The sequence below is a fragment of the Solea senegalensis genome, linkage group LG16, assembly GCF_019176455.1.
Source record: "Solea senegalensis isolate Sse05_10M linkage group LG16, IFAPA_SoseM_1, whole genome shotgun sequence".
Lineage (NCBI taxonomy): Eukaryota > Metazoa > Chordata > Actinopteri > Pleuronectiformes > Soleidae > Solea > Solea senegalensis.
This window is the reverse complement of record NC_058036.1, coordinates 2,333,878-2,358,788: the sequence shown is the minus strand read 5'-3', so window position 1 is coordinate 2,358,788 and position 24,911 is coordinate 2,333,878. Positions and strand designations below refer to the sequence as shown.

The following is a 24,911-nucleotide window of genomic DNA, read 5'->3' as shown; positions in this document are numbered from 1 at the left end:
TATTGATTTCAATGCCTTTTTCATTTGTGTTGTCTTACATTGTTGTTGTAATTTGACAAAATGCCATGAAAGCACCTTGATTTATACATTAAAACAGGACTTAATATTAATAATAACCACATATGACATAACTCTAGCAGTTTATAGTGTCCTCTGAATTTGTTAAGTAAAAAAAGTTGTTGTTTTTTATAATGACTGAATCACGTGGACGTGTCAGACCTGCGCTGAGCTGTTGAGCTTTAGAAGTCAACCTCACATCCATCAGGGTCACTGCAGCAGAGAGCAAAAGGTGTGGTTTAAACTAAAACACACACACACACACACAGTTAAAAGCCTCTCTCTCTCTCTCTCTGACGCACACCAACTCACACGTGGTAAAATCCAAACTCTGTGGCGCCACATCGCTGCGAGCCGATTGGCCGAACTGCAGCTCTCATCCAAGCATCTGATTCGTTGTTGCTAAGCAGTGAGGAGCCATCCGGAGTGAAAACAAGACAGCGTGGTCCCGCTAACTACCAGCTAACTCCTTGTTTTTCCAGCCTCCCCTCCCTCTCCCTTTCTCCTCTCCCTCTCTCTCACTCTCTCTCTCTCTCTCAGATTAGTCCACCTTTCCTGCCTCGGCCCCACCCATACTGCAGTGCTGCTGCGGGATGTGTCCTGCCGACTTCACCAAAATAGCCGCCGACCTAATAAATCCACACCTACTAACTCAAAACACACATTAATGAGGAAGTGGCTACCGCTGCTGTCACTGCACACGCTTTGAGAAACACGCACGTTGCAGAATAAGAGTCTTCAACCTCCATCAAGTGCAAAGAAAGTCAACAAACCCCAACTTATTTACACTAGAAAAACAAGCACAGTGTCTCCCTTATGTTGCTATTTATTTAATGCTTTCTTACATACCCATTTCTCTTATTGAGATATTAATGTTTAAAAAATGAATTCATTAAAAAAAAAAAAAAAAACACACCAGATTTGTGAAAAAATAACTGGTTACATAACAAAAAGGAGATGGAATACGAGATTACGTAAGCTTTTCTCAGTCACACAAAAGGACCGCGGTTTAAAGAACTAGGTTTTTGTTAAGTGCTTCATTTGAAACTTTCCCACAGGGAGTTCAATCAACTTCACATTGACCTGTTATTTTGGGGACAGGATTCTATTAATAAAACCCACAACATCTCCCTGCCCGGTTACAGAGAGCAGAGACGACTGAGACAAAGTAAGTGTGGGGGGGAGAAAAAAAACAACTTGAAAATGACCTCTCCTTTCCCCGAAAAAAAAGGAAAGAAAGAAATCTCCCTCCTCCTTCTTTACCTAACCTAACTAGAGCCAGACCCATGCGACCAACTCAAATTCTGAGCACTGGCTTGTTTCTCGGACCCAATTGGCCGACAAGATGCCCGGCTTGGCCGATTGGCTGTTGCTAAGCAGTAGGCTGGTAGGAGCCAGGCGGCGAGCGCGGCGGCCCAGAAGAGCTGTTGCCCCTACAGGGCGTGTGTGTGTGTGTGTGTGTGTGTGTGTCTGGGGGGTGGCAGGTTCAAACAAAGCTGCTGTCCTCTCTCCTCTCACCTCCAAGTGCTCCCCCGAGGTGCAGGAGGCCCCGATGGTACGCTCTCTGGCTGGCAGAGACATCAAACCCGGCAGTGCCGTCACATGTATGACTCACACACACACACAGGTTCACACAGCTATCCTTCTAAGGACTCGCACTGACTTCCACTCATCTGGAGAACCAAAACAAAGCTGAACTTAACCATAGCTGGTTAAATCTTTGGCTAATCTTAACCTAACACCAATTCCAATTTTGGCTCTGCACCAGCTCTTTAGAAAGTGAGGTTCTGACTCATTGGGACCAGGTTTTTCATCTCCATGTCCACATGTTGTTGTTGTTTTACGTAACCTTACGTATGCACTTTACTCTTATTATTACTCTCTGTAACAGCAGGAATTGCGACTGCGATATAATTCGCGATATCAGTGGTGATTTTTACATCATTATTCTCATTTTTATTCTACAAAACATTCAAAACGATCACTGTGAAAAACAAAGATGTTTTCTTCAGTCTGTTGACTAAGATGTGTACAGATCAATACTTTATTATATTTTGACACATTTTCTTTGGCTTTGCCTCCTTCAATTTGTATTGTCGTAGGCTGTATTGTGATTTTGATAGAATTATGATTAATTGTTCAGCCCTAGTCTCTTTTTTAGCTCTCCTTGAACAACTTCCTTTTAGCTTTTAAACTCTATATAGAGAAATTATTATGTCTCTGTTGTACTATTTGTACTATGTGTGTTGCCATCTTGATCAGGACTCCCCTGGAAGAAGAGAACTTGTATCTCAATGGGACTTTCCTGGCTAAATAAAGGATAAAGGGTCCTGACAAGGTCAGTGTTTATGCCAGAAAAGGTCCTAAAGAGGTAACAAATACAAGAACACACACACACACACACACACACACACACACACACACAGACTGAGACAGATGTAAACACGGCGTGTCCCCAGAGCGCACCACTCTGTAACGTATAGATGGCAGAGTTAAAAGCGAGGTGACGAGCCGTCAGCTGACATAACAGCAGCTCACGTCACACAGTGAAGGACGGATCAAAGCTGACGTCTGAAATATTTATAGATGACAGGATACAGAGGTGGAGGAGGAGGAGGGAACGGGAATATTTAAAGAAAATCCAAAAACAAAGATATTGACACCTGAGCAGAGGCTGGTTCTCAAGCTGTCAACATCTAACGAGTGGAAAAGCTGCAATCTAAACCAGAGGAAAACAAATGGTAAAAGGAAAAGGACGCCAATATCTCACGAGTGACTTGAAGCACATACAGTCCACCAGGGGGAGCCTGCATCTTTCCTGCCATTCTAGAAGCATGTGTTTATAATTACCGTAATTATGATACCTACAGTTACACTTTGCCAAAAAGAGGTTCCAGCATTTCCACTGTATCCGTAAGCTTTCAGAAAATGCGTACAAATACGAACTTACTAAACTAGCAAGCAACGAGTTTAAAGCAGAATTACTTAGATCAGGTTAACCATAACTAATTAATAATGGTCTGTGCCTCTTAGCAATAGAACCTTGACAAAATACAAATAATGCAAAGTGGGACGTAACGGAAGAGGTGGACAAAGCTCCGCCCCCAAACACCAGAGGTGGTGGGTTATTTTTAATGTTTACTTCAATACAGCTTTCTGTTCACTTCAGTGGTGTTTTTGTGATATTAGTTCATCTGTGTTCATACGCTTTCAAAAGATGGGAGGAAATACAGACTTTCCGACAAATTGAAAGCCACGCCCATTTTCCAAGTCTTAAACTACAGCGTAAGTGATTTTGGTTCCACTTATGAAACTTGAGTTTCATGTCTGTGGTCATGGTGTCATGTCATGGTCAGTCAAATGGGGGGAAAAAAATTTAATTTATACCACAATATTTCATTGTGATCCGGAAACTGCGACATTTGTGACGTCATTTCAAAATAAAAGTGTTTGCTTTGATATGGAGCGATATACATATAGTGCAAAAATAAAACAAATTTATGACGCAAAATGAATCTGCAATTATCAAAAACAGACATTTAAGTGGCGAGACACATTTAATTGAGTTTTTAAGACCATTTTAAGGTCTTTTGTTTTGTTTGTTTTACAATTATTGCAAAATTATTGTGAATTTTGATTAATGTAAGATTAATGTGACAGTGACAATTTTCATATGATTCCATGTCTGGGATGACATAAACAAACATGTGTGGATGTATTTTATGCCCAAACAAACAAAAAGGCTGGAGTCCAATAATATATATATACATATGACACAACTTTTCCAATATCTTTCCAAGTAATGACAGGCGTGTTAACGTTGTTATCAAGACGGGGCGGCACTTGTTCTAATAAGCTGTGGTGTGTTTGCCTCAGTAAACAGCAGCAGTGGAAGGTCACAAAAGAAAGTGCAGGTGGAGATTATTTACATCCTAAAACCTATTTTAAGTTTACCGTTTTTGACACTTTCAAAAGTTGAGTTTGAGCGAATCCACGCTCGTTATTTTCACACTGATGAACAATTCACTCTAAATTCATTCTTTCCCAGTTGTTGACATTTTGGGCAGTCGTCTTTGAAGGGAAACGCACCTAAATCACAGTCTCGTTCCGAGTGACATTTCTAAAGTTCAACAACAATCCTCCCGACAGATGGATGGAAACAGAGCGTGGCGTGGCGCGTATACCCAGGGGGCGACATTAACCAGCAGCGTCTTCGTGGGAAGGTAAAGGAAGTGTAAGATGAGAGAGAGCGAGAATTAATGCCAGAGCGAGAGACAAAGACAATAAATGCAACAAAGAGGCAGCAACAAATGCAGTCAGAGCGACACTAAAAAAAAAAAAAACAACCGAGGAAACCTTCAAGTACACAATTTCCTGATTTCAGCAAAATGTGTTTGTTGTTTTACACACAGGCGTTAAATGAATAATTAACCCGTTCATTCATGTGTCTGCCTCATGATCTATACTCATTAATTCTTTATCTAGGTGACTTTTACATGTTTGTTATTGTTGTACTGCGCACATCCCATCACAGAGTTGTTATTGATGTAATTACACACTTGGACAGAACAAAGAAAGGGGGGAAATTCAACTTTTTCCAGATGACTGTTTCCAGATTATTTCACTCCAAAACAACAACAACAAAAAGATAAAAGATAAAAGGGATCATTAAAACCTTAAATTTTTTTTAATTATTCATACTCATGTATTCTTAACATATTACACATTAAAGCTAATTAGAGGGGGGGTGCCAGACATATGGAGGAAAGCTCGGCAGAAAGAGAAGAGAAAGAGTGAAGTAGGGAGGGAAGACGCCGCCGCAGCAGCAGCAGCAGCAGCAGAAGCAGGTGGATACGTGCTGTATATAAATGCAGATGGAGAAAGTGAGCGGTGGCAGGGTGTGACCAACACTCTGTGGAGTTTTCCTGCTGCAGCTGAGGAGCCTGGCAGGAGGAAAAGTCCCACTACAGCTACTGTCGGAGCAAAAACACATTATTTATTTATCTATTTTTCTCATCGATACTGTTGTACAACAGATGAAAGTACCGTTGTTTTACTGTGTGCTATGAAAACTGGGAGACATTTCCTCTCTGTTCATGCAAAAAAACATGTATTTTTTTTTACATTATTACTGTGTATAATTGCACTGCAGTGCAGATATAAAATGTAGATTGTTACTGAACTTTTTTGATTATTTATTATCATGAAACAGTTGTGTTTTATCAGATGGAAGGGGGGAAAAAAACCTTGCCATTGTTTATCAGCCATGAGCTGACCTGATTTCTAAAACTTGGCTTCAGAGACACAAATTTATGAATCAGCCAACTTTCCTGCATTCATTTACCAAACAAATAACAATTTAAGAGCTTTTGTACGACAACTTTTTCAAGCAGGATTTTCTCAATGTCACAGCCCCCCCAAAAAAAACTAAACCAATTGTGCCCGTTCCAGTAAATGTTATGGTTTTTCTCGACACCGACAGACAACAAGGTAAATATGAGTTAATACCAAAGCAAAGCCACTAAATCAGTGCATCCTTAACTTTAACCTTTAACAAATAGGATGTAAAAAAAAAAAGCAACTCTTCTCTACGTCTTGAACATTTGGGAAAACAACAACATACAACTAAATCACACCTACACTTGAGTGAGTGCACAGCGTGCTGAGCAGCTCCCTCCTCTCGCACAGCTCTATTTACCTGGCATCCCAGATAAGAATAAACACGCAACACTTAACTGTGTTGGCAGAACGCTCTCAAGTGAAACTGAGGATTATGAAAGTCAAAAACGTGTTGCTTTTCAAAAAGGTTAAGTAGCGGCAAGTCTGAGAACAACGGCGAGAAGCGGCACAAAAAAAGAAAAAGAAGAAGAAGAACCATCGGCTCCAACAATGTTTTCAACTCTTATGACTTACTTTGATCCGTCTCCATCTTGAAAAGCAGACGGCTGCACATTTATGAGACTACACAGAGAATAATTTAGCGTGGGATCACGTCGGCTTGAACAAGGAAAGCCTCTGAAATAACAATGATTCAAGGAGCGGCAGCAGAGTCAAAGCAGATGTAATGGTCTTGGTTTAAGGGAGGATAAAAAAAAAATAAAAGAAGAAAAAAATGGCAGCGAGGAGGATCATCATGAGGAACATGCTGCGCCAAACATCTAAGGTGGGCGTAAAACCTGTTTACCAAGGAAGACAAAATCAATGCCCTACCCACTGCACCAAGAACAGCTTCTCAGTTTGGACAACGGCAGCAGCAGCAGCAGCAGCGAGTCTGAGGGGCTTCAGGAGACACATGTGCAAAGTAGTAAACATCACACCAACTGTGTACTTTCCCTGCACAGTCTCTGTACGACAACATGTCATAATCTCCAATCACCACTGTTTCAGGTACGAGAGCAAAGAGCACGCTGCATGTCTGCGTTACGCTACACAGGAGACAACTGTGCACCAGACAGAACTCCTTCACGGGTGCAGTCGATCTGAAGCAAAACAACCCCAACTGGACTGTACTGTCACAACGTGTCACGGCACACTCTTTAAAAATCACCACCAATAAATCCCAAATAAACTGATCAACTCTCTTACACAGCAATATAAAAGAAGTTAATGAACTACTTGCCTAAAAGCAACTTTTATTTCTGGCTTCTTTTATCCTCTACAACAGTAAACAACACATTCAAGGATGTCGTCATTTTGAGGTTTGGGAAACACTAATGGACATTTTTCACTGTTTTTTGACATTTATTGGACCAAACAACCAATTAATTAATCAATCATGAAAATTAGAGCTACCACAATTTTCTTTAAATTTCACCCAGGAGCTCAAATCAAAACTTTTCTTAACTGAGATTTGACATAATTGATTTATAGGGGCTGGTGTGTCTCCTGTCGGACTGTCAGCAGGGGGAGATAAAGATGATGTGAGTGTGATTGATGATGATCCGTCCACATGATATGATTTAAAGCAAGTGTGATGGAGGTGAAAAACAAACACACACAAGCCTGGAGTCACAAGCATCACACAAAACCTGTTTGCTGATCACACCGAGTGAAGCAGCTGCTCTCAGATCAGTTCTGTGGAATTAACTGAAGCACACAAACACATGCAAACACACACAAAAACACACACAGCCACTTCATGACCATGAGTCACAGTTTATCAGTGGAAACTAGAGTTGACGATGAATTTAGTACTCGATTAATCGTTAAGCAGGACTCTCGAAAGCGTCCTTTTTGCTGAAACACGTCGTACAAGCGTATATGAATATACATACAGTATGTGTGTACATTTACGGATGCACGTACTTGTTTATTTGTGCTTCTATGCCTTGTTTAAATACAGTTGTGTGTCACTCTTTGACTTTTACAGAAGAGGATTAAGTGTGAATTTGTTCTGTGAACCAAATAGATTAAAGAATTGAGAATTCTGACTTTCTTCTTCCCCTCAGAATTCTGCCAATAAAGGCCTCTGACTTTAATCCGGCTTTTTTGACTTTTTTGTCTATGCTTTCTTTAAAGTAACTTTGAAAGTGGCCAAGCTCAATATAACAGTTACAGAAGTGATACCGCAACACATCAACATATCAAAATAACACATGGCAAATTCCCCCCCAAAAAAATCACAATTAAGACTGTAACTGTGTGACTGAATAAATCACGATTTACAGATGGTTGCCTGGCCACGACAAATGCAGGGTTTGTTTTTATGCTTAAAACAACAAGCCAGAAAATATTTTGGGGAAAAAAAAGGAAACATGAAGCTACCTCCAGTTTTACGGTAAATTGCGTGGACAAACTTGACCAGGCGACTGCGCCCGTTATCGGACAGCCAGTCAAACTCGCTCGCTAGCATGACAATGCTTCTGTTTCATGCCGTGACAGTTCGCTGAGCCGCTGAACGTTTGCATTCGCCACACTTTAACAGCAACATGGTGACAACAGTTTGGTACATGTGGGTTAAAAACGAGTTTACTGAGGGGAGGGAACCGCGTCACGCTGCCGCATCCACAGAAAGTTGAGGGTGTGCTGGTGGTAGGGCGGAAGAACGAGTTCTCCGCACATTAAACAGCGTAATTTCAACTAAACTTTATTTAAACTTTATTTAATTTCAACTAAATAAAGTAATTCCATATTAATTGCTGCTAATTTTACCATTGTGCAGGATGAAAACACACGTACATGCGTTATGTAATGTCCGATAATGTGTGTCCAGCAGCTAGTTGTGTGGACTATTTTGCATTTCATTTTTTTCTTCAATTTTTTAAAAAACAACAAAAAAACTACCTTGTCGATTTTACGTTCCCGCTATTTTCTCCGTAAGACTCCTCCGCTTCCCCGGTGGAGCCGTGTTCGTCGTCGTTCTCCACGATAACGTCGGCTCCAGTGACCGAGGTGCCCACGTTCTCCAAGCCGCGCTCCCCCATCACTCCTCCGGCATCGCGCTTCGAGTCAGCCGAGGTCTCACCCGCAGTGCGGGCGCCGGGCTGCGGCTCCCACAGGACGGCGGAGCCCCGAGTGTGCGACGTCCCGAAACCGATGAGCGCGTTGAGCAGCAGCACCAGCAGGAGCACCAGGGAAATGCTCACGTTTCCAAAGTGAAGCCCCCTTTCCATTTGTAAGACTGGCACATCAGTGAAGTATGAGATTCACATGCCACTGGCCGGGTAAATGTTCACATTAAAAAAGAAAGGATAAAACCGCGTGAACTTTAAAGAAAATAAAAGTCTGTTGTGGTGAGGAAAAACACCCATTCGGAGTGTGTTATTTAAGTAAACACAAACAGCCACTGGGAGACCATGTTATTCCCTTTATACTTGACTCGTCTCGCCTTGGTAACGCTAAGTCCCGCCTTGTTTCTACACCACGATTGGACAGTGAACAGCACGAGCTCGTCAAAGCCGCCTTTCATTGGCCTACGTGACTGCAGGTCACGTACGCTGGCACACTAAGCAGAATGTGATTGCATCATGCGCCTGCCACTCAAAAGGGCGGGCTCAGGGAGAGCCAGCCTCCCAAACACTGCACCCCATTGGTGGAGCCGCTGTCATTCGATTCCGCGCATGCGCGGTGGCGACTGCCACAAAACACAAGCAAAAAAAGAAAAGAAAAATGTGACGCAAAATAGTCCCCGATGGCAAATCCTGTGGCGGAAACACGCGATTGGCGGAAGAAGGTTATTTCCGTCCAATAGGAGACGCAGGTCTCGTATGTTGCAACGCTATTGGTCCAGGTTTGTCCTCGTTGACTAATAATACGCGTTAGATTTGGTTTCTCAGCTGTCATTCATGAGCAGTTGTCAAGACAGCCGAAGTAAAAGCACCAACGTGGCTCTAATGTAAAGGAGAAGAGCACTTCCGGTTCCTGATCACGAGCTCTTTTTTTCTTTTTTTTCTTTTTAACTTGAGTATAAACAGAAATGACATAATTTGTCAGTGACTCTGCAACATGTCATGCTTCATTTATGAATTCATGTATATTAACAGTAATATGTGACAGTAATATTAATTACATAACACGTTTATTTGCCTTAATGTGCATTACACAATATTAAGTCTTTGTAATGAATTTACTTAGACTTAGTTACTTTTACCCATGCCACTTTACTGTTAATATGCATTCTTACAAAGTTAATATTCAATCATGAATTCAATCCTTGTGTTTTCTATTATGCATGTATGTGTTTATTTACATATACACACATATATATACACATATGTGTGTTTACATATACATACATATATATATATATTGTTTTTTATTTAGGAGCACTGCTGAAAATGAGCACAAACTTTCAATAGATTAAAACGGAAAACTGCATTGAATTTCTCTTTTTCAGAAGTCCCCGACAGCTGAAACAAGGTGTTTGCATTTCTAGCGCCCCCAGGCGGCCACAAAGGAGAATGTCAAAATCAGATTCTGGTGTAAAATGTGGGGGAAAAAATTTATAAGCATAAATACGTTAAAAATGACCTGTGCGGGCAGTGTTTCTAAGATGAACTGTTATTATCAGTTAAGATCGTTAGAAATAAAACAAAGAGAGACACACTGGTATCATTTTTGGTCCTGTATTGTTTGGCAAAGAAAATAGTACCGTCACAGCAAAACAAAACAAAAAAAGAAAAAACAGTATCACAGTGAAATGGTTTTAGAATTTGAAGATATTCATGTATTTATCATGTATTGTTTTTTCATTTTTCAACATTTCTTTTGTTCTTCCACTTACATTTCATGGCTCTCTTTTAAGATTGATTGCAAATTATTCTGAATTTCTAATTAAATCTCTTTATCCTTGATGAGCAGCCAGGTTTCAATCATATTTTCTAACCTAAAACAGCTCTCATCTTTCATTTTTGTCACTGCTCTGGCATGCAAAGGCACATGAATTTTACACATAGTATTTCTGGTTTTTCTATATGCGTTACATGATTCTTGTTTGTTTTAAATAAGAGTCACTTAATGCATGGGATTTACAGGCACAGGATAACTAGGTTCAGTACATGCATGACCTTACTCAAATACACACAGATACAGGGAGCGTGTGAGTACTTTGACCCCGCTGCTGACTCGACTACAGCCCAAAAAAAAAGTGATGAAACTGAGAGGAAACCACAAATGTTTCCCAAACTCTGTCGTCATCCAGAGCAGCCTTGACTCCACTGCTGGATGTCTTATTTTGCAGAGGATAATGGTTTGATGTACGATTATGACTTATTTTTCAAATGTTTTTTTAACAGCGTCATTTCATTTCAATAGGATTTAAATTATAATCGTAAGGCACGCGCTAGCTTCACTCTGCAGCGAGGCAGAGATTCAGAGAGCCACAGCACTGCAGGTTTTTAGGCAAACGTGCTCATGACAGGAAGAATCAAAAATAACTAAACTAAACAAAAACAGTGTAACAGAGACTTGATTTCACTCATCAGGCACTTTAAAAAACCTCGCAGAACCAGACGTACCGACTGCAAGATGAGGGAAATCAAGTGAGGGTGCATTGGTGGCTGGTTTGGAGATGAGAGGGAAAAAACTTCCCTGCGACGGTCTCGTCCAGTTCAGACCGAGACGAGAAGACGCGGCACTTGTGGGCAAAGTGAGGTCAGTGGAGAAGAAGGACGGCGGTGAGAGCAGTCAGTTGACCGGAGGATCCCGGACCTGCACGCTACCGTCCTCCATCCCGAAGTAAGCGCGCTCAGCCATGCCGACGAAAAGCCCCGTGTCCACGACACCTGAGGACGACACACAGGTCAGCGTTGGGTCAAATCGCATTTTAAAAATGACAGTTCGGGGGTTTTATTTATGTGTCTTTGAAGTGTCGTTGTATGAGGAGAGAAAGATAAAACACCAAGGAAAACAGGTTCAAGTTCATCATCTTCTACCGCTTTATCCTCCACATGAAGGTCCAGGGAGCTGGAGCTAAAATCCACACAGATAGATCCTCTGTCGTAGCAGGATCAAAACCAGTGACCTTCTCACTGTGAAGCAATAGTGCTACCCACTTCCCCACCCAAAAGGAGTTAACGGTGGTCTCGCTCTCTAGTTTCAGCTCTTATTTAAGAGATACGACAACTTTAGAAACACAGATTTCTGTCGTCCGTGAGCGTCTCTCACCTGGGATCATCTTGATCGCAGTGTTGACTTCCTTCCAGTTGTGAGCGCGCTCAAACTTCCAGTCCAGGAGGAAGTTGCTGTTATCCGTGACGACAGGACCCTGAGAGGAGACGGACACACGGACTCAGTTCAGATTCCATGTCGTTTTAAAGTCTCATGGACCAAGAACTCTTTGCCAGGACATTCTGCACTTACTGCTTTACTGACAGCCATCCGCAGGTTGACCTCTCCGCCAAAGCATTTCACAATCGCCCTGGAAACGGGAACGTACGCCATCGGGATCACTTCAATAGGAACTCCCTTCTTCCACTGCTCACCCAAACTCTTAGAGTCCTTCCTGCAGAGAAACAAATGTGGAAAAAGATGCATGAACCTCCTTTAACCTCCTACAGTGTGTGAGTGAGGTTTTTCTAGAAAAAAACACCTACAACAACCAACTAAACACAGATTTTAACAAATGTTTTATTAGAAAACACTAAATAAATCTACTTTTTTTCTTTTTTAGTGACAAAAATGCCACAGACACATTTTCAAACGTCTCCATGCTCAATCCTCCAAAACTCTGGATCATATTGTGAATTTTATGACAGATATTACGATTGTAATAGTCATTTCTGCATCTAAACTGTCCGAAAAAGTGCTAAAATCAAAAAGATTTAACATAGTTTAACCCCAAACAAAGCATACTTTTGAAGATTCTGTACTTTCTCCGTTGAGGTAAACGACTGGAAACAAACCTGAAGTCTGCGATGACGACGAAATGTTTGGCGCAGCCCGCTACGATCTTCTCCTGCGTCAAGCAGCCGCTGTGAGGCGGAGAGAATCCGTGAGACAAAAGACAAGAGGAGACAGACAGCTGAAGCCCGTCTCGTACTCACCCGCCACCTTTGATCAGCGTCAGGTCCGCGTCCACTTCGTCTGCTCCGTCGATCGCGACGTCCAGCTGTGAAGACAAGAGCAGCAGCCGGCTCAGTCCTTTCCCCGCTTTTCATTAACATTTATCAAAAACACTGGTCCCCCGCCCCTCTCTCATTCCCACAGCTTTCGGACTCATTCGTGTAACACACATCACGTTACCTCTGGGTGTCTGTCCAGATCGGACAGCGTGAGGCTGTGCTGCAGGATCAGCTGACGAGCCTGTGGGAGGAAACGGACTGAATTTTACGTACATTTTGATAGTTATCTGTGATGTAAAATGAGTCCATGAATGTTTCAACCCTCTCTCAACATGGACTCACTTTTTTCTGCAATATAAATTAATTTAACATTAATTAATTGAACATATGTGGACACACGTGTTGGCTACAAGGGGGGAAAAACAGACTTTGGCGGCTCCATGTGCTACAAATACTCATCTATTTACTATCTTCTGTGCACTATGTAAACACAGTCAGCAAATTCCAAAGAAGTCTTGTGTCACATGACAGTTAATCACACAGAAGTTTCACATCATTTCAACAGAGAAAACTGTCTCCAATGCTGGTAAATACTGTACATTTCGACACGTAGACATAAAGTGATTACGACGACATGTCTTATATAAAGTTTTACGTCCTGGCAGAAGTGTTATGTCACGTGGTGTGTTCACGGACCATCAGAAAAGAGAGAATTCTACTTTTATTTCAGCTTCTCCCTTCCTTTGCTAATAAGGGAACATACACACAGTGAGATTTAAAACTGTCTGCAGGTTTTAACTAAACAAAAAAAATGTTAACAAGCAGTTAAAAGCTAAAACGTTTCCTTGCACGTTTGATTAAATAGATTTATCAGTATTGATTTAATTAGAAACATCAGAATGAAGTGTCCCAAACTGACCTGAAAGGAGGTGGGCACACACACAATGTTGAGTTTCTCCTGACGTACTCTCTCCGCTGCAACAAATAACAAGAGGAGGATCCTGACGTGAATTTGAGTTAACATCTATAAAAGGTTCAAATTCTGCTTGCAATGTTGTCATTTCTCAGACTCACAGTGGTTTTAAACTCACCTAATCTGTCCACGGCGTAGACGATGGTCGACCCACTGCCCACTCCAACCACCTGGTTGTTCTAGGAGACACAGGAAATGACTCCTCAAACATACATTACCGTGAATTGACCTGGGTCCCAGACATTAATCCACTCACCCTTCTACCGCTTTATCCTACTGATTATTTGAAAAATAATCAAATCCAAGCCTGTTTAAGTTGACATTAACTGACGAATATGAGTTGCCACTTTCTGACATTGGAGAACCAATCACGCACTCTCCCCACACTAAAGTCTATTGAGAAAATCAGCAATTTTACATTATGACACACAGGAGTTGTTGATCCACTGCTGTGTCAGTCAATACATTCAAATGTGTTTATTTTTAAGTGTTCGGTGTTTAAAAAGCTTTATTCAGATCTTCATCAGTGATACAACCTTACCAAACATGACAGCAGTAGACCAGCAGCTCCTGTGTTCCCCAGAGCTTAAAACAATGATTTTTATATCCCAAAGGTGTTTTTTTTGTCTTTCATTTCAGTTCAGTGTGTATGGTTTAGATTAGCCTTTTCATTTCTTTTTTTTAACATACATTTGCAAGTAATTCCTGTTACTTTCAGTAAAATGATAACTTCTTACATACTTAAACACGTTAAAACAACAACAATATTTAACTTTTGATGAAAAACATGTAGTTTAAGTACAAAAGATTGCATATATATTTGGGGAAAAGGTAGATAAAATACTGCTAACAGCTAACGCCTGTTGCAACACACAGTTATGTACATTTAATCCTTAAAGCCGACCAAAGTAAGCCCACTATCCCGGGACAGGCGCACATGACACGGGTTAGATAGCGGTAACATTAAGCAGCGAGCTAAGCTAACGTTCTGGTTTGCGTTAGAGCTAACTTTACTAGCAAGAGGACGGGAAGCTAAAAAGAGCTAAAACCAAGCTAACGGGCTGCTAACGGCTGCTGTTAGTACCTGGACGTGGTTGTCGACAGCGGCGTGCGCGGCCAGCTTCTTCGCCTCCTCTGCCATGTTGTTAGCCGCTGAGTGAGCGAGCAGACGCACGTGTTTCGGGCTGGAGGAGCGAGGCGGAGACGCTGGCTGCCTCCAGGACGACGAGGCTGACGATGATGATGATGCTGGAGGAGAGGAGGAGGAGGAGGAGGAAGAAGAGCGGAGTCCAGCTACAGCTGCTGCGAGGTGACTGAAGGAGGAGACCCGCCCCCGGAGACACAACATGACCCGGCCCACAACTCAGTGCTCGCACGGACGGACGGAGTGAGACGGACTCCGTACCGGCTCCGTGGGCTGGAGCTGGAGCTCAGACACTCATTAACTGTGTGTTTTGACTCCAGACACTAAAGCTGAGTCACGTTCTGATATGACCGGTTTGCGTCTGTCTGCGCAAGTACAACGCAACAGCGACACCACATGGACAGTCGACAAGGTTGCACTCAGAAAACATCACCTGTATTTTTGTTTTTCTATCTATCTATCTATCGAACTGACAACTGAGTGCACATGTTACACACGACTGTTGCTTTTCAGAGCCTACTGGTGAACTGATGAAAACTAAGTTCATCCTGAAGGTGGCGCCAGAGGAGCGGTAAATCGTCCATATCAATGCAGTAGGATTTTTTTTTTTCTTCCAAATGTTGTCAAACATTATTTTTTTCTTTCTGTTTTAAAGACATAATTTCCCACATACATCTCAGTTGTAATTTTCAATGAGCTGCCCCGGAAGTCATGATTCCAACGTGGCAACTCTACTATTGTTGTGTCCAATCTCTCTGTTAATTCAAGGACTGTCTGTCTGAGGCTTCAAACCTGGCAGGTGACTCACTTGGGTCTTCTGTCCACACTCCAGCCCAGCAGGTGGCAGTAATGCGCCTGTAAGCTGATTTCCAAACAGTGAACTGCATTGAAGGACCTTTGAACTGTGATTAAGAACTTCACAATTCCCAAGTTACAATTCATTTGTATTTACTAAATTTTATAATGTTTTATGTTCACGGTAAATAAATAATTGATGTAAATGAGTTTTAATTAATTTAAAAAAAAAAGTGTGAAAGGAACCAGATAAACTAGCTATTTTGCCGATTTAGCAGACACGCTAACATTAACCGCCGAATAGTCTGACTTGTGAAGTTCTGTGGAAACTCAAACGCACTTAATTCAGGTCCAGTGAGATTTAATTTCCAGTTCTAATTTAGGAGACTATCAGAACAGACGATTAGCATCTCCAACATTTGAAATATTTGAATCAAAACGGCTACAAACTAGATAAACTTGCTAGTTTGCAGACGTAGCAAAGACGCCAACAACTGCCCGAATAACCCGATTTACTCAAACGCACTTAATTCAGGTTTTGAGATTTAATTCCCGGTTATAATTTACGAGACAATTGAAACGCATTATTAGCATCTGGACATTTTGTAATATTTTATAAAATAATCTTTGTCTACACAATAAAAGCAAGCAAACAAGAATATTTACATCACTACTACTTTTTTTTTTATTTGGCAAACAGCTTGAGATAGTCTCTTTTTCAATGTACAGTATATATATACATATATATATATATACTATATAGTAAACCAACACATTTTGTCTGATAACCATTTTTTTCTCCTTTTTACATATTACAGCTTACAAATATAGCTGATCTTTTTGACAAAATTACAGATTCTGTCCGACACCTAAATTAGTATGCTATATAAAAATCCACATCTTACATTCATGAATAGAAAAAGTAGGCTATATGAAATCAGGAAAGGAAAAACAAAAACAGGAACAGAAACGGAAACATCACATCGTACGCAACATTATCTGAACAAAAATCCAACCGGGAGGAGGGGAAGTCAAGTTTTCACAAACAGAGCTCAAAGTCTTTTCGCTCCGAATCCAACGTTACGACCTCTGAGAGGACATTTGTTGCTATTCCCCAAAAAACAAAGAAAAACAAAGGAAAAAATCATCGGTACAGAGAAGATATCGAGGAGCAACAACAATACCGTCACATACGAAGGATGGTTTGAATCTCTGTACTCGGCCCAAACGTAGAAACTAATACCTCGGATTATTATAATGGATAGTTGATACAAACTAAACTGTACATATTACTTTGTCACTCACAATCTCTCTCTCTCTCTCTTTTCTCGCTTAAGGCTTCGTCCGAAGATTACGCTAACGTTAACGGGCCCGTCCGTCCGTCCGTCCGTCCACGCCTCGGCTGAAACTGGACGTCTTTTCTCACATACTATCTGTCCGAAAGACAACGTGGAACAGAACTGCATGAGGGAGCTGCCATTTCTCGGAGATTTTGGGAAAGAAACTCAACCGTTGGGGTGATGATAAAGAAAAAAAGAAAATCCGCTGACAGGCAAACTTGTTTTTCTCCTCCTCCGTGAAAAGTTGCTGTCTTTTATTTAAAAAAACAAAAAGAAGAATAAAAATAAACCAAACAAACAAAATAAAACAGCCGGCCTGTTGTTGCTTCACCAGTGAAGCTCTGGTTTATACACAGTATTGCTGGAATATTGAGCGCTGCATTCAGTTTATTGAGAGGTTTGACTCGCTACTTTTCTCTTTTTTTTTTAATCTCTCTCTGTCTGTCTGTCTGTCTGTCTCTCTCTCTCTCGTGAAGGTTACATGTCCACTGGCATCACATTGTATCAAAAAACCCCAGATAAGACATGCTTTGAGCAAACTGATGCTTATAAATCTTATATATTTATTCTTTTTTTTTTGTTTTTTTGTTTTTTGTTTTGTTATTATTATTTTTTTTTGTTGTTGTTGTTGTTGCACTGTAGATAACAAGAGAACCGTAATAATCCAGACATCTGGATTATTTTTAATACATGACAATGTTTGCAAGCATCGACCTAATCATAGAAACACCGAAACAGATTATTCTAAAACTCATCTCTGAACACTTGGTCACCAAAAGGAAAAAATAAAAATTGAAATAAAACAATAAAATATAGATGCATTTCTGTTGAATCCAAAACCTGCAAATGTGTCTTTTTTTTAATTAAATATATATCTTTTTTGAACCTTAACTGAACCTCCTCTTAACGAGCAATGCACCAGAACTGGGTTAGAGCAGGAGGGGATTCTGATATGTTGTAAACACTGCAGCAAAGTAACACGTTAAAGGGACAGTTTGGGTTTTTTTGTGTGGTTACGTGAGATGCTGACATAATTATGCCAGTGCTGCCTGCTCTGTGAGCGCCCCCTGGGCCAGGAACCAGCTACAGACGGGCACGCACGCATGAAAATGACTGGATTACCGGCTTGTAATTATTACACTGTTTCAGATAAAGCATGTGGCTATTTTTAAGCATGTTTTCAAGCAGTCTTTGCCTTAAAAAAAATATCACAGAGCATAAAATCGGTTACAGCGTTAGCCCGGACAAAGCTAACGAGTCTAAAAATGTGTTGTACCGGCGTTTTCGGTCACTTGCGATGCGGAAGTAGCTCAACTCCCAATCGAGTAATGTGCGGTGTGTTAGTCTGACTTTGAGAACCTCCATTAAGTCGGACTAACGTGTATTTTAAAGTCCAGTTTTGGTCATAAACCAATATAAATATAAATATGTTAAGAATATAAGATTTTTTTCTGACTGTAAACGTAGGTTTTTTTGGTAAACTGCTCACTTTCCTGCACCAAAGTCCATAGAGAAAAGCAGCGATTTTACATCACAGTACGTGATGAGTTGTCGATCCACTGATCCACTGCTGCCTCATTATCAAGTTCAAATGTGTTCTTTTTGTCACTTCTGTGTGTGAAATGTTTGACTTGACAAATAAAGCAGCAGCAGACCAGCAACTCCTGCGTCCGCACCGGCTAAAAACGACCACTTTCTCAAAGGACTTTGGTGCAGGAGAGTGGATTCAGCCGTGAGAGAGATCATCTGCGTCTTAATCTGGCTCCTGGTGAAGAGCTGAGTCCGTGCCGATCATACGTCAGCACCTCATGTATCCACACTTCAAAACACAAACAAACAAACAAACAAACAAACAAACCCTGAAGTATCACTTTAAAGACGTTAATGACACATTTCAAATACAAGGAAACTGTGTGTGAATGCAAAGGAGGAGGAATGACTCATTATTCTCTCGTTTGGGGGGTAAACACACAAAATAAATCTTAACCTTTTTTTTGTTTACTTAAAAGATAAAACTTTCATTGTGATAAATAAAAAATTATATTTCAATTCAACACCTCATATATATATATATATATTTGGATATATACTGTCTTAATATATTCTAGTTTATTCATAATTTGAACATAATAAAGATTTGACTGTATGTTTTGGCTTGTGCTGTCGTTCTATATAATTAAATGTAATACATATGAGGAATGTGTTTTCTAGTCCACTCTAACGGAGATTTCCCTCGCCTCAGCTGGAATAACGTGCATGTGCGTCTGAAAGGTGCAGGAATGTAACGTTGTTTTGTGTGTTTCTTTCAAACGCTGCGCAAAGACAGAAATATAAAAGCTTTAAGTATTTACCTTAATGTGACGTTATCGACGGTTACGTTTACAAATTCACTCACAAAAACACAGTGATAGGCAAAAATGTTGGATGACGTTTGTAATTGTGACCTTTTCTTCGTGCCGTACGATACACACAGATTCGATCACGTACACGGCGTTGGCTGGTGCTTTAAAGGGACAGTTCAGGTTTTGTCAAGTGGGCTCGTGTAGCGTGAAGCAGGTGATAACGTGGCTGCCACGAGGGAAACAAAACAGGATTTTCTCCACTTTCTGAATAAATCCGGTGCTTTTTCTCACCGTTAGAAGCTTTTTTTACCACAGGAAACTGAACTTGGTGTCGCTTTATAAACCGCCAACTCCCCTGCACCAAAGTCCATTGAGAAAATCGGCAATTTTGGAGTTGTTGATCCGCTGCTGCCTCTTTCAGCAAGTTCTAGCATATTATTTTCCCAAATTCTGCAACTGAAATCCTTTATTCAGATTGACAAAAAGCGACAGAAGCGTATCAAACGTGTCAGCGGTAGATCAGCGACTCCTGTTTCCCCAACGAGCGGAAAACACTGATTCCTCTATGGACTTTGGTATGGGAGAAAACCTCTGTGCGTTTCCACCAAAATGACTTAAAAACTTGAAGAACAACTATTATAAGAAGAAAAAAAAGGGACGTACGACGAGGTGTCGTTTTTGAGGTGCGGTGGAAACGCAAACCACACAGATTACCGGGAATTACTTTCCCACAGTGAACAATTGTTGGAGGAAAAGAAGCTAAAGTGGCACAAAACCTCAGTTTCCTGTCATAAAAGGGTTGAAATAAAGCAGAAATGCTGGTAGCTGTATGTATGACACTGGTTATAAAAACAAAAACAAACCCTAAACCATCCCTTTAAAAACACAGGCGCGCACACACACACACACACACACACACTGCAGTGAGGGTGACGCAAAAGAGTGAGACAGAAAGCAGAGGTGTGAGAGGAGAACATGGAGGTATATGGCACTGGACAACCTGACAGGGGTCAACAGGGAGTTCTGGTCCTGGTCCTGGTTTCACAGCACAACTTTACCCCAGAGAGATGCCGCCCGCCCGTCCGTCCGTCCGTCCACAAATGGACAATATGTCCCAAGGCTCTCGTCCTCGCACAACTTGCCATTTTTCCAGTGCTTCACCTGTGAGAATGTTCTTATCACATAGAAAAATCAAAACAGTCGCTATTTCTCCTCTTACTCTTTTTTTTTTTTTTTGCTTCCGTACAGTTTTGCATTGAAAAATATGCTTTTTTCACTCCCCAAAAAAATCCTCATTCCTTTCTTTCTAACTCTCTTTTCTCTCTCTTTCTTTTCTTTTTCTTTCCTTTTTTAAATTCCACACGTCTCTCTGTGGCTCCACGGCTCGTCTCCGTCCGTAGCTACATGTGTTGCGCGTCCATTATGTCCAAGTATTTGGCCTCAATGATACGAGGAAGCACGTTGATCCTAAACACGGAGGAGAAACGCGTCAGTTATTCAACACTTGCACCTGAAATGAGGGGAAAAGGGGAACTGGCTAACCAAGTGTGTGTGTGTGTGTGTGTGTGTGTGTGTGTGTGTGTGTGCGCTGCTCTGAAAACCAAGCGCTCATAAATATGTGAGGTCCGGCTCATTGAACATTCAAAAGAAAAGCCTCTCGCCCATATCTATAAATAAAGTTTACTCACTTTTCTTTTATCAGTTTCTCAAATCAAAACCTACATTATTTATCTCACCGGTGTGAGGCTCAGAAGCAAAGTCAAGGAGAGGGTGGTCAATAATTCTGTCATCTACACATATCATATATATATATCATTATTATTATTATTATTGTTATAATAATAATAATGATATATATACATATATATATATATATACATACATATATATATCATTATTATTATTATTATAACAATAATAATAAAAATATTGTTCACACTTGGTAAAATAAGTGTACATGACCCGCGGGCTGCGAGTTTGACATCCCTGGATTATTGGATTATCTGCTTAATTATAAAAAAGTCCATCAGTTCTTGTGACTATTTGTACTACGATACGTTAAATAATAAAACTAGTGTTTTTACTAACGATTGCGTTTCTAACCTCATTTGTGTTTGCGTGTTTGTAAAAGCGAAGACATTTACGTGGTTTCTTGAATGCGTCTTGAAGCTGAGTTTAGAATATAAAACCACTGACTATGATGATAAATAGCATTTATGATCATTTATCATCCCTGCGCTGCTCCCTTAAAGGTACAGTGTGTCAAATCTTGCAACATTCATTTGTGACGTTGCAGCTGAATATACCTCACCTCACCTCACCACGTGTGTAGCCTTCAGTTACTACTGTAAACACATGGTGGCACAAAATGGCTGCCTCTGTAGAGCTAAAACAAACATATTCTCCTTCTTGGTTTATGAAAAACAACAGCTGATTTTGCACACTGGACCTTTAAAAACAAGCTTTTTAGACACATTTCCGTTTTAACATCCACAGGCAGATTGAGGTCAGCGCGCCGCTCTCGCTCCGTGAATGTCATCTTGGTTTAAAGCACTGGAAGATAATTGTTTTTTTTTCTTTTTTTTGCCGGGGACGGCCGTACCTGATTGGGATTAGCAGGATCATGAGCAGAGGGAAGATCATCTTCATGTACGGTATCGGGTACATGCCGAACGTGCACAGCACCAGCAGCTGCATCATCTGCAGGAAGGTGAAGTAGTGGATCTTCCTCTGCGGCACTTTGCGGATGTAGTGGGTCGGCGGGTAGGACGTCTGCGGGGGAGCGGGTGAACGGGGACACGTTTAAAACAAAACAACAACAACAATCCACGCTGTCATGAGGAGTCTCCTGAGTGAGCTTTGTTATTATTATTATTATTCATGTTCAGGCCTGGTATTGGCATCATACTGAGAAATCCAATCAAAAGTTCCCTTTTCACAGCCTGAGTGCAGCTGCTACTTATTTAGAAAAAAGAAAAATCTAAACTTATAAAGACACTTTTTAACCCTTCTGTTTTTAACCATCCTGTTTGTGATAAAACCGTCTTTCATGTAAATCAGACGCGCGACGTAACGAAGCTTTTCAAACTGTGAATAAAAACAAACTCGAGATACTGTTACTGTGACTGTTCACACCACGACAACACATTGTCTTTGTTGCCGTGTCCTCTCACTGCCATGTGGGGGCGCTGGCGTGTGAGGCAACCGAGACGAGGGGCGGGACGAGTCCTCGTCCACTGAGACGGAAAGTTATTTCCCAAGTATCTGAATTTGGTGTTTTAATTTGAATGTTAATGTTCGGCCGATGAGTGTCGACAGCTAATACACCGACTGAGCTCTCTTCGTTCACTAAGCCCCGCCCGTCTGGTGTTGTCAGCAGATTAAAACAAACACCAAAAAAATGATATTCGCTAATTTAGTTTGACTCGGGTCTGGCCGTCCAGGGGAGGGAGGGAGGGAGGGAGGACACGCGCTCGAGTGTTTGATCTGCACATGGACATATGGCGTCTCTCTCACACACACACACAGACAGACAGACAGGTGCTCACCTGCTCCTTGAGGAGCAGAGCCATGCGGTCACACATCTGGTTCCCGTCGATGGAGGTGAGGGCGATGTAGAGGAAGAGGCCGTACAGGACGGGCTTGGGGATCCACTGCAGAGGAACAGGCAGCAACAGCACGGACACGCCGATGAAGATGTTGGCGGCGAGGGACGTGAGACGCGTCTCCTTCACCTGGACGATACTGAGGAGACACACACACACACAACTGTTTCACACAATGACAGGATTAGATTATTATTATTATTGTATTAATGTCACTCATCGACCTCTGACCCTTATGCTGCTGAAACAAGTGAATTTCCCCAGATTAATAAAATTGGATCTAATCTAATGTAATCTAATCTGATCTAAACCCCTTGATCATTTTGTTTTACTTTACTCTTTAAAGTTTATTTATTCTCTGTTACTTGTTATCTAATCTAATCTAAATTAAACTAATCCCCTATGATCTACTGTAATAAAATCCCATCTAATATAATCTGAGCATTTTAACATTTCTCTTTAAATCTTATTTACTAATCTAATCTAATCTAATCTGATATAATATAATATAATATAATATAATGTACTCTACTCTACTCTACTCTAACATAATCTAGCTACTACTAATTACTTCTTATTTAATCTAATGTATTCTAATACCTTTTTATCATTTCACCTTTTCTCTATACATTTGATCTTGTCTGCTCTAATCTAATATAATCTGATCTATAACCCTGAACTTTTCTCTTTAAAACATATTCATTTTGGTACTTTTATCTAATTTTATCTAATCTACTGTAATCTAATCTAACCTAATCCAAACCCTTCTATTTTACTTAACGTAACTAATGACTTACCTTCTGTTATTTGTTGTTTAATCTAAATGTATCTCATGTAATTTAATTAAAACCCTTTAATATTATTTATTTTTCCTTGTGTTTCCTACTGTTTTCTGTTACTTGTTATTTAATCTAATCTGTTGCATATTATTTAACTTTGCTTTAAAGTTTATTTAGTTTCTCTTATGTGTCATTTAATCTAATCTAATCGGAACCCTTTCTCTTACATCCGTTGTTCCTTGTTTGTTAGACAAAGTTGTGTTGTTGGGGTTTGTTAATCTACAAAATAAAAGCTTTTTCAAAATTCCATTTTCCCAAATAGTTATGTCCAACCTTCATCAGGTTGTTTTTTTGTTTTTTTTTTCCCCCGCTCAAGGTCTTTTTTATACTTTTCATTAAATATTCTCTGATGAGAAGCTCTGACCCACTTGACCACTTATGGAATCCTGGATATGTGTCACGTCGCAGACATGTGCGCGGACAGTGAACTTGATCGCGTAATCTCTTAAAAACTACTTCACACACACACACACACACACACACACTCACACACTTTTCCCCCTGTGGAGAAAATGGCTAGTTCCATAGTAATCATGCAATCAGTGAAAGAGCAGGATACAGTAACCCACCACACTAAATTACAGTCAGTGCCACACACACACACACATGCGCGCACACACGCACGCACACACTCTGAAGAAGACCTTTAATTGAGCGTCTGATTAGCACCGGCGGGGTAACTCACGTCTCGTAGAGGTGCCCCCCCTCCACGCGCTGCTCCACAAAGGCCAGCTGGCGCACGTGGAGCGTGGAGTGGGGGAAGGCGGCGTGCATCCACGGCAACCCCAGCACCGACATCAGTATGTTAATGAGGCCGGAGAGCATGAGGTCCCAGTGATACGCCGTGCCCTTCAGCAACCTGAGGGAACAGGGGCGTCAACAACACAACTTCCTGTCTGCAGTTCTTGAAAAAAAAACAACATGAATATATAATATGTTATATTTTTGTTAGTTTTATCTTCCTTTCTTCCTCTTATTTATTAGCATACTGTGTTATCTTGCACTGTCAGAAGCTGAGAGACATTGTTCCGCTTCACCGTGAGTGATTTTTTTACCAAAGCTACAAGCTGTAGCAACTGTTTTCTATTTGTTTTGTCGCTGAAAAAATAGACTTAATGTTCTAGATTTCCTCTGCTGCAGATCTGGAAGATTGAGAAGAACAAGGTTAAAGCTCAACACTGGGGGTTTTTTTTGGCTCCAAGGCTTCGTCAAGAGTTTCCTGACTGAGACGATCGGACTCAGACGTCAAAGTTTCCACACACACACACACACACACAGAGGGAGAGGATCCTGAACGAGGGGTCAGTGGATAAAGA

The 24,911-nt window shown here is 40.9% G+C and overlaps 3 protein-coding genes across 6 annotated transcripts in view; all 3 read right to left on the bottom strand.

Moving 5' to 3' along the window:
* eif2ak3 (eukaryotic translation initiation factor 2-alpha kinase 3) overlaps window positions 1–8,875 on the bottom strand; it is a 34,502-nt gene extending 25,627 nt beyond the window's left edge. The window contains 1 exon segment of the mRNA XM_044047522.1: window positions 8,341–8,875. Coding sequence (XP_043903457.1) covers window positions 8,341–8,669 — 329 coding nt within the window. The 5' untranslated portion in view covers window positions 8,670–8,875.
* Window positions 8,876–10,105: 1,230 nt separating this feature from the next.
* rpia (ribose 5-phosphate isomerase A (ribose 5-phosphate epimerase)) lies at window positions 10,106–15,010 on the bottom strand. Its single transcript, XM_044048324.1, has 9 exons — window positions 14,615–15,010; window positions 13,649–13,709; window positions 13,477–13,532; window positions 12,739–12,798; window positions 12,540–12,604; window positions 12,399–12,467; window positions 11,857–11,998; window positions 11,662–11,761; window positions 10,106–11,279 (listed from the first exon to the last, which is right to left on the bottom strand). Exons 1-9 carry the CDS (start codon window positions 14,876–14,878, stop codon window positions 11,182–11,184), a joined length of 915 nt encoding a protein of 304 aa, XP_043904259.1. The 5' UTR covers window positions 14,879–15,010; the 3' UTR covers window positions 10,106–11,181.
* A 2,976-nt stretch (window positions 15,011–17,986) lies between these two features.
* slc4a11 (solute carrier family 4 member 11) overlaps window positions 17,987–24,911 on the bottom strand; it is a 104,836-nt gene continuing 97,911 nt past the window's right edge. For all 4 annotated transcript variants that reach the window (XM_044047336.1, XM_044047339.1, XM_044047337.1 and 1 more), the window contains exons 17-20: window positions 24,281–24,454; window positions 22,700–22,895; window positions 21,754–21,923; window positions 17,987–20,618 (exon numbers count right to left, since the gene is read on the bottom strand). In XM_044047336.1, coding sequence (XP_043903271.1) covers window positions 20,552–20,618; window positions 21,754–21,923; window positions 22,700–22,895; window positions 24,281–24,454 — 607 coding nt within the window. In that variant the 3' untranslated portion in view covers window positions 17,987–20,551. The remainder of the gene's footprint in view (window positions 20,619–21,753; window positions 21,924–22,699; window positions 22,896–24,280; window positions 24,455–24,911) is intronic.